The 13,609-nt window shown below is 41.8% G+C and overlaps 1 protein-coding gene across 1 annotated transcript in view; it reads left to right on the top strand.

Annotated features, from left to right (window-relative positions):
- LOC310950609 (oxysterol-binding protein-related protein 10-like) overlaps positions 1-13,609 on the top strand; it is a gene marked incomplete at both ends in the record, with an annotated part of 48,002 nt that overhangs the window by 8,285 nt on the left and 26,108 nt on the right. Inside the window, 3 exons of the mRNA XM_083918513.1 lie at positions 223-302; positions 6,457-6,549; positions 7,879-8,254. Coding sequence (XP_083774639.1) covers positions 223-302; positions 6,457-6,549; positions 7,879-8,254 — 549 coding nt within the window. The remainder of the gene's footprint in view (positions 1-222; positions 303-6,456; positions 6,550-7,878; positions 8,255-13,609) is intronic.

A 13,609-nucleotide genomic window follows, 5' to 3' on the forward strand; every position in this document is an offset into this window, starting at 1 on the left:
CACACACAATACTTGTTATTGGGATCAATTCATCGCTGTTTTGTGTGTTTTCATGAACTTTGTTTACAAAAAATATTGAATGACAGCGGCCCTCCCCTTTAACAGTAAATGCACTAATACTAACTGGCACAACCTGCGATGTGTGGGTTATTTCTTGGCCCGGGGACAGAGAGCAGGAAACACTCACACTGATACCGTGTCTCTGCATTCTGTTCCTGTTAGCACTGGACGCCCAGGAGCAAGAGTTATGGATGACTCAGCTACAGCTGTGTTCCCGACGCCACTCTGACAGCAGTGCCAAGGTACACACACACACACACACACTGTGACTGATGTATTCCTATAAGAGAGACACAGATATGCACTGATAAGGTGAAGACCTTACGACTGATTTTGAGACTTGTGACTTTCCATATCGATCCTCTTCTCTTCTGTGCTTCCTTATTGGATTACAGCTATTCCAAATGTACAGAGAAGTGTACATTAGGCTAGGCAGACTGGTGTGGTTTCTGGACACAATGGAGCCAGACTATATTCTCATCCTCTATATGTTCCAGTCCAGCTGCTCATTACTGCAGGGTCCATCTTATACAGAATTTCAGCTTTACTCCTCTGTTCTCAAATAGCTGAACCAACAGATTATGTCACTAATGGTTTGTGCTCCCTGCCACCATATTTGCCCTTCCAGATCCATTAAAAGTAGTGCTTTCTCTGTGTTGTGACATTAAAAGATCAGAGCATTTTGTCTCTTCTAAATGGACAAGCTACGGAAACACACCAGCCGTGCGCTTTGATGCTGTTTGTTTGTTTTCTAAACTACACCAAATTACCCAATTTGCTCCTGGCTGCATCTCACCGCTGAAAGCCTCCAAACAGCAACATCTGTTCAGTCCTTTTCACACGGAGCAAATCGAAGCGCTTTCTGCACATCTTGGTTAGTTTAAAGTGCCCCTGCATGGGCTTGCATCAAAAAAACTGTCATGTTAAGGTAAATCCATTCCCTCAATAGCTTCAGAAATATGAATTTATTGGATTCATTTTTTTACTGTTGTTGCTGTTGTCAACCTAGTAAACACAAAGTGGATCATCACCACTGTGGTACCCATTATCTCTGATTGGGGCTTTAGGCTTTTTTGAGCCAGCTAACACAAAGAAACCCTGGCTATATTGAACTTGCTTCATAGTAGCTGTCCAAGCCAACCAGTGCAGGGGGGTTCAAGTATATGTATCCTGTAGGTATCCTTAAAATTTGCAAACAAAGTCCAAAGTTTTGTTTTCCCTTGTGGGCGGTCTAACAAACGGCGAGGTCTGCAGTGTTGCTGAGAGAGAAGAAAATGGTTAAAGTCTGCTGAGATGGCATTTAATGCTGCACCTGTTCCTCACAAGCACCATGACACCCCCACCCCCCCATATGTCCATAGGCCTATGGAGCACAGAACGCTGCATTCATGGCATTTCCTCGTGAATGCAGCGTTCTGTGGATTAGATACACCAAAAAACACAAAATACACACTTGAGCACTCAAGATAGCATACTGGAGGCATTTCTGTATGTGAATGAGCCTATGTACACTTGAAGAGGGATGAGAATCTGTCACTCAGTGCGTAGAGGTGTGTGCGAGCGTGTGTTTGATGAGCACCAACTTCACATGTGGAGCTTGTTCAACACATGTTTTGAAAAAGGACACCCTAGAGATAACTTTTAAATGTCGGTGAGCTCTGCAGCCTGGAGTCTTTCTCAAGGTGGAAAGCTAATTAGGATGCGAGGCACCAGCTGAGGGGAGAGGTTGGCAGGACTAATAATACACTTCCTGCATCATTGACGAAAGCATTCTCAGTGGCCTACATATGAGGTCAAGTTGAGGAATTGATTTGTCAGCCCGGACCACTGGCTCTCAGTGTTCATTGAGGTTCAGGGAGCAGCCTGTCTGCTGCGCCTCTAATGAGTCATTCACTGAAGATGCTGTTGTTTCCCCCAGCTTACTGATTCAAGTTTTCTCATATTTTTACAAGCCAAAACTTAGTGCAGCAGAGTGGCCTCTGGTGTGATTTCCCAGGCAACGTTGGGCGGGGATTTGGCCCAAAAACAGCCAGTTAAAACATTTGCAGTGACTGTGAGATGATCCAGAAAGTCCACCCTGAGTAACAGGTCAATGCATTTAAGTATCAGATGCTAATAACTTGTCGTGATACTCAGACATGACTTTATAACTCTGGAAATATATCACGGTGTCACCTATTTTATCTTCCAGTTTAATGATCTCAAAGTAAACGGCGAGTGAAATAGTAGAAATTCAGCGTCCATGTTTATGTTCGCTTGCATGTATGTGTTTGGTCAATGCAGCACAATAACCATAACTACAGTGTTAATAGTCATATTATTACATAGTTCACACTGTTCCGATGTTCTTGCCTGTTTTCGTTGCCACTGTGTAGCCTACAAGATTGCTGCAATGCGACTTGCTGTTGCTCATGGGGGAATGTTGAGTCTCTGGAAGTCCTAAATAAGTCATAGCGTGTGGTTTAGACATACTCTATATGTAAAGTGTCCCAAGATAACTTTTGTTATGATCTGGCACTATAAATAAAATCTTATTGAACTTGTGATGGCACTATAAAAGCCATAGTGGCAAGAGACTCAGTTGAATTTGACAAGATTACGAAACAGCTCTGTGACCACGGTGTAATAAGCATCATTCCCTGCCTCCTGCACACACGAGCCAGGTGCAACGCCTTACCTAAACCAAATGTATTGTTTTGTATGTGAGTACCCCGCCTCACGCCGGATGTCAGCTGGGATCGGCTCCAGCCCCCCGCGACCCAGACAGGGACAAGCGGTTGAAGATGAATGATGATGATGATTAAGTTAGTGACACAGGCAGGTCATGAAATTGGCACCCGCCCACACGCCAAATGCAGGTAACTAAACTGAAACCGAAACTGTCGTTGACCAATCAGGTGGCCTATTGTTGCTAAGCAAGCCCCGCCGTTTTCTTGGACTTTCAAAATTAAAAACAAGAAGAAGAAGAAGAAAAATTTAAAATGTGGCGGCATATTGCTGGCGTGAAGAGGCCGCTGGCTGCAACAGAACAAAAAGAGGATGAGGAGGACGATTAAAGAAAATAAAAAAAACGCCACAACAGAGGAGATGCACTGTTGGGATTGCCATATGTTTGGAGAGTGGAGGAAGCAGAGGGGAGTGTCTGCTCCTCCTTCTCTTTAGGGACTCAGAGCCCTCAGTCTGTGCTCTGTGAAAGGGTTTTTAATCAGTGTCTGACCTTCACATTACAGTGTAATGTAGATGGTTTCTGTTAATTTTTATGATTGTTAGTGTTGTTGTTATCTAATGACACGACAGTGACAAAGAAACAGCGACTAATGGATTGCAGTTGGGTGTCAGACACAGCTGTAAGTCATTCTAGTCATTAATGAGATTAAGTTGGTTAATAACTCAACAGCACTTTAATGTGGATTCTGTACAAGTTCAAGAACCATTCTTGTGAATTTTCCGAGTCTTTCACCTTTTTTTAGGCACAAAAAAAATTTGACCTGTGAAAAGACACTGTGGCCAAAATACTTAACTCAGGCCCTGGACACGGGACACATCCAATCTAATCTCCTTTTGTGGTACATGTGTTAAAGGGCAACTCACGTCAATGTCTGGACCGGATTCTCTGAGACGAATGCATTCAGATTTTTGACGTGGCCAACAGAGAGGCATATATACATAACCGTGATGACAGATTACAAACTAAGAGTCGTTAAATCAGTGAACATACACACTAAAATGGCTGTGTACTGCAGCCTTATAGAAGATAAGAAAATGGTATGTTATTCTGAGTGTAGTCTTGCATCACTCTTCAAACACAAAGTGAACTGATGAGGACCCTCTCTACCTGCACTCCTTTTCTCTGTTACTTTTTCTTAAAGATGACCGATGGAGCCCAAAGTTTAAGCTGCTCATAATGAAAGCAAGAGTTTGAGTACATTGCATCTGAGGCGGAGTGTGCGCGTGATTTGAACTGCAATAGCGCTGTGTCTTGTAATAGCTCTTCTTCTTGCTTTTTCATTAGCAAGTGCTGATGACTCACCCTCCCCTGAGAGGGAAACTTGAAGCACGATCTAAGCGCTGCATGTCTGAATGTGTGAGAGTGTCTGAGCGAGCGATAGACAATGCATGAAAAAAAACAGATCTCTTTATTTATCCGTGTTTGTGTGATTTCATTTCTCTGCTTGCAAAAGCTGGTCCTAACCAGAGAAAGCATCAGCATCGGTCACCACACCAACACTACGACCACAGCGACCTATTATTACATTCCCTGATAACCTCATGTGAATAATAACTGTCTCACAGAAGCAAGAGCAGAAGTAGTGTGACATTGGCTGCCAAACCTCTTTTTATTGAGTTATGAGGACTTATTGGCTTATATACAAAGATGGGATGACTCCACCAGAATGAGGAAATGTTTCTGCTTATCACTAAAGTGATTATAATACATATTCTCATAAAAATGATCATCTGAGGGGCAGCTCCCCTCTGCTTTACAGAGCTCTAAAGAGAGTTTCAGCTTGTGGTTTAGCTGTCCAGCCCACAACTTGTTCGGTTCACTCTCACCTGGTAAAGGTAAAGACGAATATCAGACCAACCAACCAAAAACAATTAGTGCAGGTTGAGGGGTTTGATTAGGATTAATACTGGGGAGTTTGGGTTAAGGTGACAAGAAGGATATGTTTTATGTTTGGACAATGTTAATCAGAACCCCGCAGAGATGTTGGGATGTCACTTGAGCAAGGGCTTCTTTCTGGACTAACCATTTTGCACCAATATTCAACAGTCTAAATACATCACAGAAACAAGGCAGGAACAGCAGGTACAGTTACAGCAGGCTGCTGTACAGACAGCAGCATCAGTTGACCATAATGCAATTTAGCTTCAAGGCAAGCTGGCAATTGTCCAAAAACTGAAAACCAAGTGTCTCAGCCGTTAAAGTAGAAGCATATCAAGCAGTATGGAGGAGCATCAGAGTAACTCTAACTTTATGCAACCCCAAGTGGAATAAGCAGTTATAGATAATGGATAGATATTGGATAATAGATATTTGTTACTTTTAGCTGCACTAGTCAGTCATGATAATCTCACCAACGTTTTCAAGGAAAGTAGTGTTATTTTACCCCTGGGTTGTATTTTGATAGCTCAGGCCCTATCATTTAGGAAACATCTTACTTACCAGAATAACTGCTGTAATCTCTGAGTGCGACAACAGATCAGACAGCTTTCAGAGAGCTTGTAACAAAAAAATCTTATGGAGTGTCCAAGATGCAAAAAGGGAGCATTTATGTGCTGTATGCGTGGAGGACCATTACTTTTTGTGATTGCATCATGGACAAAAAGGTTTGACCAGAGCACATTTGGACCTGAACCATGAGGTGGTCCCTAAAATCATGAGTATTAACCCTCCGGGGACCATACAACAAAATTCCTTGAAAATTTGCACAGTTGTCCACATATCCTGCCCTGGACCAAAGTGATCTGACCTGAACACGATGAGATGGAATTTACGCCACATGGATTCATCTCAGCCATATGGAAATGATTCAAAAAGTATGTAGAATTAGTATTAAAAGAAAATTAGTATTAAAAGATCAATCATCGAATCATCTGAGGAGGTCATCAAAGTCAGTACAGCTGTGTTATTCGTTTACAGTGCCAAAAAATTAACTTAACGCAAAGTTGAGCCTGCAGTGGATTTCTGATCCATTTAATACACACTACGTAGAATATGTCTGACTGAGCCCCAAAGACGGGAGATTAGAGGTATTCATGTGTATAGTTTCTGGGGAAAGGGATAAAGAGAGAGGGAAAAAGTTGTAGTCACTGTTGGACTCACAAGTAGGAGTGCGTATGTGACAGACATTCATCACAGCTCATTTCACACACTCATTAAACAAGCTGAGATGTCCCAGCGGCTCTGCTCTGCAGCAGTGTTGTCAGTAGTAATTACCTCCAGGGGTCAGAGAGAAAACCTCATCATTCTTCCAAGTCTCTTTCCTCTTTGCCTTCCCTCCTTTGTTCTCTATTTCTTCATCGTCCAGAAGAAGTCAAACATTCTCATGCTGTCCTCTTTTGTCACTCTGATGTTCCACTCTTTCCACTTTTATCACCCTTCAACTACCTTTCTCTTTCCATTCAAATTCTCCCTGCCTACATAGTTTAATCTCTCTCTCTCTTCACTTCCAGAGCTGGTAGTCTGATACTATTCTGTGTGCTGAATATCTCACCCGAATCACTTTTGTGGCAAGTTCAAAAGTTTGATGCGGTCAAACTTCAGCTGCAGAAAGAGAAAACGGGATCCCTCTTTCTGTGTCACTGCTGCGAGGCAGTAGAGGTGACCATAACCCACCGGATACCAGGATGCTGCAATGCCTTTGATTATAAGTAATTTGTTTCTGTGTGTAGGTGATGGTCCAGGCTGAAGGGCAGCAGAAGAACATGGTCAACTCTATTGAGTCCTTACCCCACAGAGGTGGACCCCTCGCTTCTCTGGATGAGGTAACATGTCATGTATTGTGCATACAGGGCAGATAAGTAACAAATGACCAAGCAAACCACTTTGATCAGTATGTATCAAACAAATCTTTCTCATTCTCCTGAGACCTGTTGTGTTCACGCCTGTTAGATGCCATCCAAACTGTGGTACTGTACATCCGTGCTCTGTGTGACTGTTTTAAGTCAATGACAGTACAGCATAAGGGCTGACAGCTCAACCCAGAAAGACACGTTAGCATTATATGTTTCTGCAAACCACAGATAGGTTGAATCTCAATTATCCTGAACCGCCCATTCTCCTTTCAAATATTTTTATTGAAAACAGACAGAATATCAAATATACATCCATCTTTGGTTTATGCAATGCTTCATTATTTTGTAATATAGGTAACAAAAGTATCCTACAAATAAGTAAATAAATGAAAAACAATAGATGGGAGAGAAATTAGAAAAATATACAAAAATAAGTAAATAAATACATTTATTAAAATAAAATAAATAAAAAATATTAACTCCCTACCTGACCCACCCAGTACTACTCAGGTTGTCCTACATCCTGTTTCAAGAAGGAAATAATTGGTTGCCACATCCTTTTGAAGTCTTCCAACCTACCACTAAGAGAGTAACGAATCCTTTCAAGGTGTAACGTATCAGTCAGTGCCGTTAACCACGCTTTAAAAGTAGGTGTCTCTGTTTTTTTCCAATGGAGATTAAGTTTTTTCCCACAGAGGAGACCATAGGATAGAAGGCAGTGCTGCATATTCTGTAGGTTCCCAGTGCTCCCTGACGTCCCTAGTATAACCAAGAGTGGATCTGGCCGTAATGTAGTCTTGAAAACCTTTGAGAAAAATGAAAACAATGAAAACAGTGTGTAACTATGAAGTAGATTTGCCTTCGCTTGGTTACATTTTCCACAGAGGGGTTGAATCGCCCATTCTCATTCCCTACTCCTCACATACCGACACTTTTTGATGCTCCGTTTTCGCAGTTTTTGACGTGTGTTTATCATTGAGAATTTAGACAAAAACTAGGAACATTGCTTACTTTGTTTTAAAATAAGTACGTCTGTTATGTAACTAAGTTTCACTTTCACATGGGACAAGACGGGAACCACAGTCTACTGGTTTAAGTAAGTGAACACTTAGCGAAGCCAGATTCTCCATTACCACATAGTGAACTGTGGTGTTGAACAAACGCTTTTTTTCTTTGCACCACCTAGAAAACATTTAGCATTTCTTTTTAATATAGACTAAAATGTTACTGGAAGCCCCTCCTCCTGCTCCTCCTTCTCACCTTCTTTTCTTTCTCTCTTTCCTCTTCCCATTGAACAAGGACCTACTCCTTTTAAAGGCCACGTCCGCAGCCACTTTGAGCTGCCTGGGAGAGTGCCTCAGTCTGCTGCAGCACAATGTTGTCCAGGCCCTCAACCAGAACCAAAACCAGAATCAGAACCACATCCCGAGTCCCGGCTTCACCCACAGTTCAGCTGGTTTGAATCAAGCAGCTCCCACGGAAAGAGTCAAGTCGTGGAGTCAGCGATGCAGCTCCAGCGTGAACCAGGTGGAGCCCGGTGGACTCAAGTCCAGCAGTCAGAGCCTGACTCACAACTTTAGTGAGAACCAGAGTCCCAAAGACAGCAGCTTCAGTGGAAGACAAGGGAGTGTTCACAACCACATCCAGAGCCAGAGTCGAGGCTGTGAACACGCAGGTGAGTTTGGTGATTACTGGTCAAATTTGAATAATCAGTGGAGGAAAGGATACATTTTCTTGTCTCCTTGACTCCATTCCACACCTGGTATTAACATGTGATCTCTTTCTGGATATACTATTTGAATCAAGAAAAACGTGGTAATTCAGATGTAAATGCATGCAGAACGCAGTGCAAATCCAAGCACATCATCTGGAACCATTTCCGGAGGTGGTCTGGCTTGTTTGGATGTGTTTGGATCTCAGCTTAGTGTAAATGACATCTGTACAGCGTGACAACATTCTGAAAAAGAAAAGAAAAAAAATCACTCACTGCTGTTCTTTGCTCCCCATTAAAAAGCTTCAGCAGTCATCCCAAAGGCCACATCCCTTCGCTTGAGATACACTGTTTGATAACAAGTCCACCAGCTTTGTCTACTTAATTTGCATATTGAAATGTAATCAAAGGGCAGATTGAAAAATAAAAATAGCGAGAAGACTTATTAAAACCACGTGTAAATACAAAGGCCTGTAATCAGATGTGGATATTGGGTCTTTGGCACCACTCTAACAGCCCCATTAGCTCTGGCATATATGTTATATCACGGCATTTATATTCCATGGGATTAGAACAACTTTCTTTTTTGTGGTCAAATATATTTTGGTTTTACCTCATCCTTTAAACATACACACTGTAAAGGTGCAGCAAGGCAATATAGTATAGCCATGTACATACATATATTGACATACAGTCTACAGAACAATGTTAGTCCCCAGTTATCCAAATCCATCCCTGTTTCAGCAACATTCCCCAACCATCTCTGACCCCCGTCATCATATAGCCTCAAGATAAAAAGATATTACAGAGAAATAATATGATAGACATTTACTGTACACAACAGTGGAGAAACTGAGGAAAATAAATGAATTATATATAAATAGTACACACATATACCGTATATTATATGTAGATGGAAACTGTATATATTAACTATATTTTTTCGATTGGTGCAACCGAGATCACTACTCATTAACTAGTTTTAAGTAGAAGTTTATTTGAATAAAAAAAAGAGTATAATTAAGAATCCCTCATATGCGGAGTCTTACATCAAGCAGGTCATGGAGGGAGCGTACATATGTTCCCCGGGTCCACTTTGTATGTGACCAGGGAACATAGGACCCTTTTTTTTTAAAAAGTTCTGATGTTCCCCGCTTTTCACAACATAGGTCCTATGTTCCCCACTTTGTATGTGACCGGGAAACAGCGGACTTTTGTTTTACAAAAAGGGTCCGATGTACACCGCTTTTCACAGAAAGGGTCCTATGTTCCGCGGTCTGTTATTTTTTTCCACAATCAGTGCCGGGTTCCTCAGCAAAAAGGGTTATGTAAACCCTAACACTAACCTTAACCCTGTCCCTCACCCTAACCGCAAAGGTAGAGGCTTATGTGACTGGAGAACATAGGACCCGGGGAACATAGGAATTACCCCGTAATGGAGAGGTTCAGAGGGAAGTGGAGTACCCCATGCTACTCCATAAGCTCTTAGACAGAGATAAAGGAAAAAAAGTTCCTGGCGGGTTATAAGCTGTGCACAAATCACTGAAAAACTTGGATGACCCTGATGAAGAACATAAGCTGGAATGCATATTTCTTACTTTCACTACATGCAACTTGGAAAGTAGGTGAAGGTGTGCCAGAATCTAGCCTGAAATCCAGACCCACATCTGTCCAGAAGTAGGGTCTGGCAATGAGCGAGACCTTCTCAACTCAAGGGATGGCACCAACGCATGCATTTCAAAAAAACACTGCATACAATTGGATAGCACTACGACCAACTTCGACCAATCAGAGCAATGAACAAGGTGATGTATCTGGGAGACTTGGACGGCGCATCACTGTAGTCATCGGTTGCGCCTGCCCATAACAGTGAAGTGTAGAAGCTTCTTAAAATATCTTCTGACTGGTGGTGCACTATGTCCCTTCATAAGCTGTCCAGGAGTGCACATAGGGTCTATTGTTAGCAGAATGCAGTACTTTGCGTAGATGAAACTGCCATCTGCACATTAGCCAATGTTGGCAGGACAAATGACACTAAAATTCTTTGGGTCAATGGGCTAGAAAACTGGATGGAATCCATAAAACATAAAGTTATACAGTCACACAGATTCTTTATAGCAGTCTAAAGTAATTTGCTGCTGTGACCAATCTTGGCTCAAAGCCCAAGGTCATGGTCATGCTCTGGTTACTAGCCAGCTCGAAGGTGCACTTTTTCTCAAGTTATCACCAGAATCTCCCTGATATTAGCTTTATTTGTAAGTCAGGCACCTTGACATCATTTTTCAAGAGATGCTGTGTCAGCACCGTAGATTGGTCTGACTACGCCGGCTTACCATTCTAGGATAGGGGGGAAAAACGCTCAGATGGCTGGGATGGAGGAAGGGGCCTGACATCCAGTGTATTTCATTCGTTTTATTCCAGCACTGTACATACAGTAGTTGTTTTTTCTGCTCAACAAAACAACTCTTTGGGGTCAAAACAAGATGTCACTACTTGAAAGACTCAAGTCCCCAAAGAACGATTCTTACTTGTAGGGCCTCCATCGAATTTAAATGAGCTCTTCACCATTTGGTCCATAATAAGGTATCGCTAAAACTAAAACTACTTTAGTGGCATTCCACTTGCCATGGTTCTTCATGGATCCCCAGAGAATGAACCTCGTGTTTTGCTGATTGCTGACTTTTCCTCTAGCACTGGTATCAGGTAAACCTTGTTGTTCACAAGACAGATCTAAAGCAAAGGAAAGCTGTGAAAGTGGTACTGTGTACATTTCCGCTCTCTAAAAGGTGAACAATTTACACCTTGACATTTGCTTTTATCTTTCCCTAACCCTTGAAAAATATCTAATGTGCATTCAATCCACCTGGCGCTAAAAGAGATTCCAAAGTCTACATTTTTGCATCACTACTGGTCAGACTCCAAGAATAGCATAATCACCAATACATGTGAGTACAGTTGTGTGAGTGGTTCGGCGACTCTACATTAAGTCAAATGAAAAGCTCCAATGCAGGAATCATAGTCTCCGTTTTGCCACCCTGGTGCTGCATCATTGCCAAGAGGTGTTTCGTAGAAAAGATCTGAAAAAAGGGCTCTATTACGAAAATGGGTTTAATTGTTTTTAATTGATGGTGACCTTATTCATTTTTCTTTTCCTTCCAGATAATTCCACTGGATGGTCCAGATCTCTTTCTGAGAAGCATGTGAAAAATGGCGCTCAAACGCCTCTCTCCTCCTTTACCTGTCCTTCTTCCACTCAAGGAGACAAGGTAATACAAACCACATTGCTTTATCATGCATCTCCTTGTTCATTATGGTAATTGAGCATCACATAATGGAAACTTACAGCGGCAGCAACATTCTTAACTCACTGCAATTCTCAAATGACAGTTCTTTTTCTCAAAGTACTATATGTTTTTATTGTTGTTCAGTCAATTTAAATGTGTTTGCTACAGGAAATCATATCAAAAACAATTCCAGTCAAATCTAATCCCATTAGTTGCTTCAATGTGTGCATTATACTAGTGTATAATAATACATATACATGTATGATTGGCTGTGGAGTGGGCCATCTTACTTAAGACTGGTCTTAATAATACTGGCAGCTTATGCAGTCTAGGGCTTTTATTGTGAAAGGTATTAACAGAAACAGTGGACTGGTATCCCCTGCCTTTGTCAAGGTTGAAACAAGTAAAGTTTACCGTTTTGACTTGGTCTACGGAGCCCCTGTATTTTTGTTTAATAATCGTCATGGTTGATGCCTCTATTTGCAGTGTGATCTTGACCTCGTTGCAAAAAAAAAAAAATACATTTCTTTATTGCTGCATAATATTCATGTCCTGTGTGAAAGTACTCATGACAACATAACATAAATGTTATTTCATATGTTATGTAATCTTTTCAGTAAAAGCCGATGAGTCTTCCACTTCCGCATGTTCATCCTCAGGTTCTAGGGCAACTTTAATAGCAAGTTGTCAAATGTCGTCCACAGAGGAACATTTTTCAGATATTATTTCTCAAATGTATTTACACCACATGAGTGTTCTGTAGGTGCCACATTTGCTGAATACGGGCAGTCATCAGAGAGGGGCACAAGCCTTAGAAGCCTTATAGTATGACCTGCAGCGTACAGCTCCCTTTCCAGTTTATAGTGACATTTCTTTGTACTAACGGTGCCAGTAAAAGTGCATTTGAAGCTCTCTGTAGCTCTCCCACACAGCTTTGACAGTGCCTTCACTGAAAGCCACCAGCACATGACAAAACACATCCTTCTAAAAGAAGACTCTGCCCAACACTGTGTACACTCTGAACCAATTATCTCTTGTTTTGGCGTGAAGCATGGTACAAAGGGTACAGTTTATCAAAGAAATGATAACTATAGGTCCACTGACTTTCTCGAGGAAAGTCAGTGTCAATTCTAGACGTTGATTTGATTTGAAAAGTGCCATACAAACAAGTGCGCGTATTTGGCTCAAATAGTGGTCATCGAAGCCATGCTTATTATGAAGATATGCCAGCAGCATCTCTGTAATTTCATTTTCTGCCGTCCAAAGCAGCTCAAAACATATTATCTGGCATCATTCTTTATTCAGATCCCCATTTGCTGCCTTTAACCCAGTCACTACTCTTCCTTGGCTTCACAACCATGGCTCTGCGCCGGTGAGAGCTGTCCTCAGACGGACCACCACCACAGAATTGCTACTGATTGAGGCTGATCGGTCAATCAGCACACACAATTTGTACAGGTTTTTCATTTTGTTGTCGACCACTTTTTTCTTCATCTCTGGTGCAATATTGTTTATTATCTCGTCTGAGTGTAAAACACATCTTTACTCAACTTAACTCTTGTAGGCTCACATCAGTTGGCTTATCTGTAAATGGACACTCAGCAGTTTGTGATATGTTCAGTCCTGTGCATTTTTAAAAGGTCCCTGTTTATTGACTTATGTGATGCCATCTTTTCAATCTCTGCTATTTTTAAGTGACATATTTCCCCTTGATTTGATTTTCTAATCAGCGTTGTCTGGCCTTGTCAGTACCAAAAGCACAGATTAAACACCCACTCCATGTAGTCACCCCCAGCAACCCCCCCCCCCCCCCCCCCCCACTAAACTGCCAGTAGCTCCTCATAGGATGCTGATTGACTTCTAGCCGAAACGCAAACACGTTACTTGAAGCCAGACAAGATGTGAACGCAATTCTTTTGTGATCTTGTGTTATAAGGAAATTTCGGCTGCTGTGCAAGGTAACCTCAAGCTCCCTTCAGTCGAATTCAGTATTTTCTCTCTTTTTCCTCCTCTTTCTGCCTTTCTTTCCCTCTCC

The sequence above is a fragment of the Echiichthys vipera genome (genome assembly GCF_963691815.1).
Source record: "Echiichthys vipera genome assembly, chromosome: 8".
Lineage (NCBI taxonomy): Eukaryota > Metazoa > Chordata > Actinopteri > Perciformes > Trachinidae > Echiichthys > Echiichthys vipera.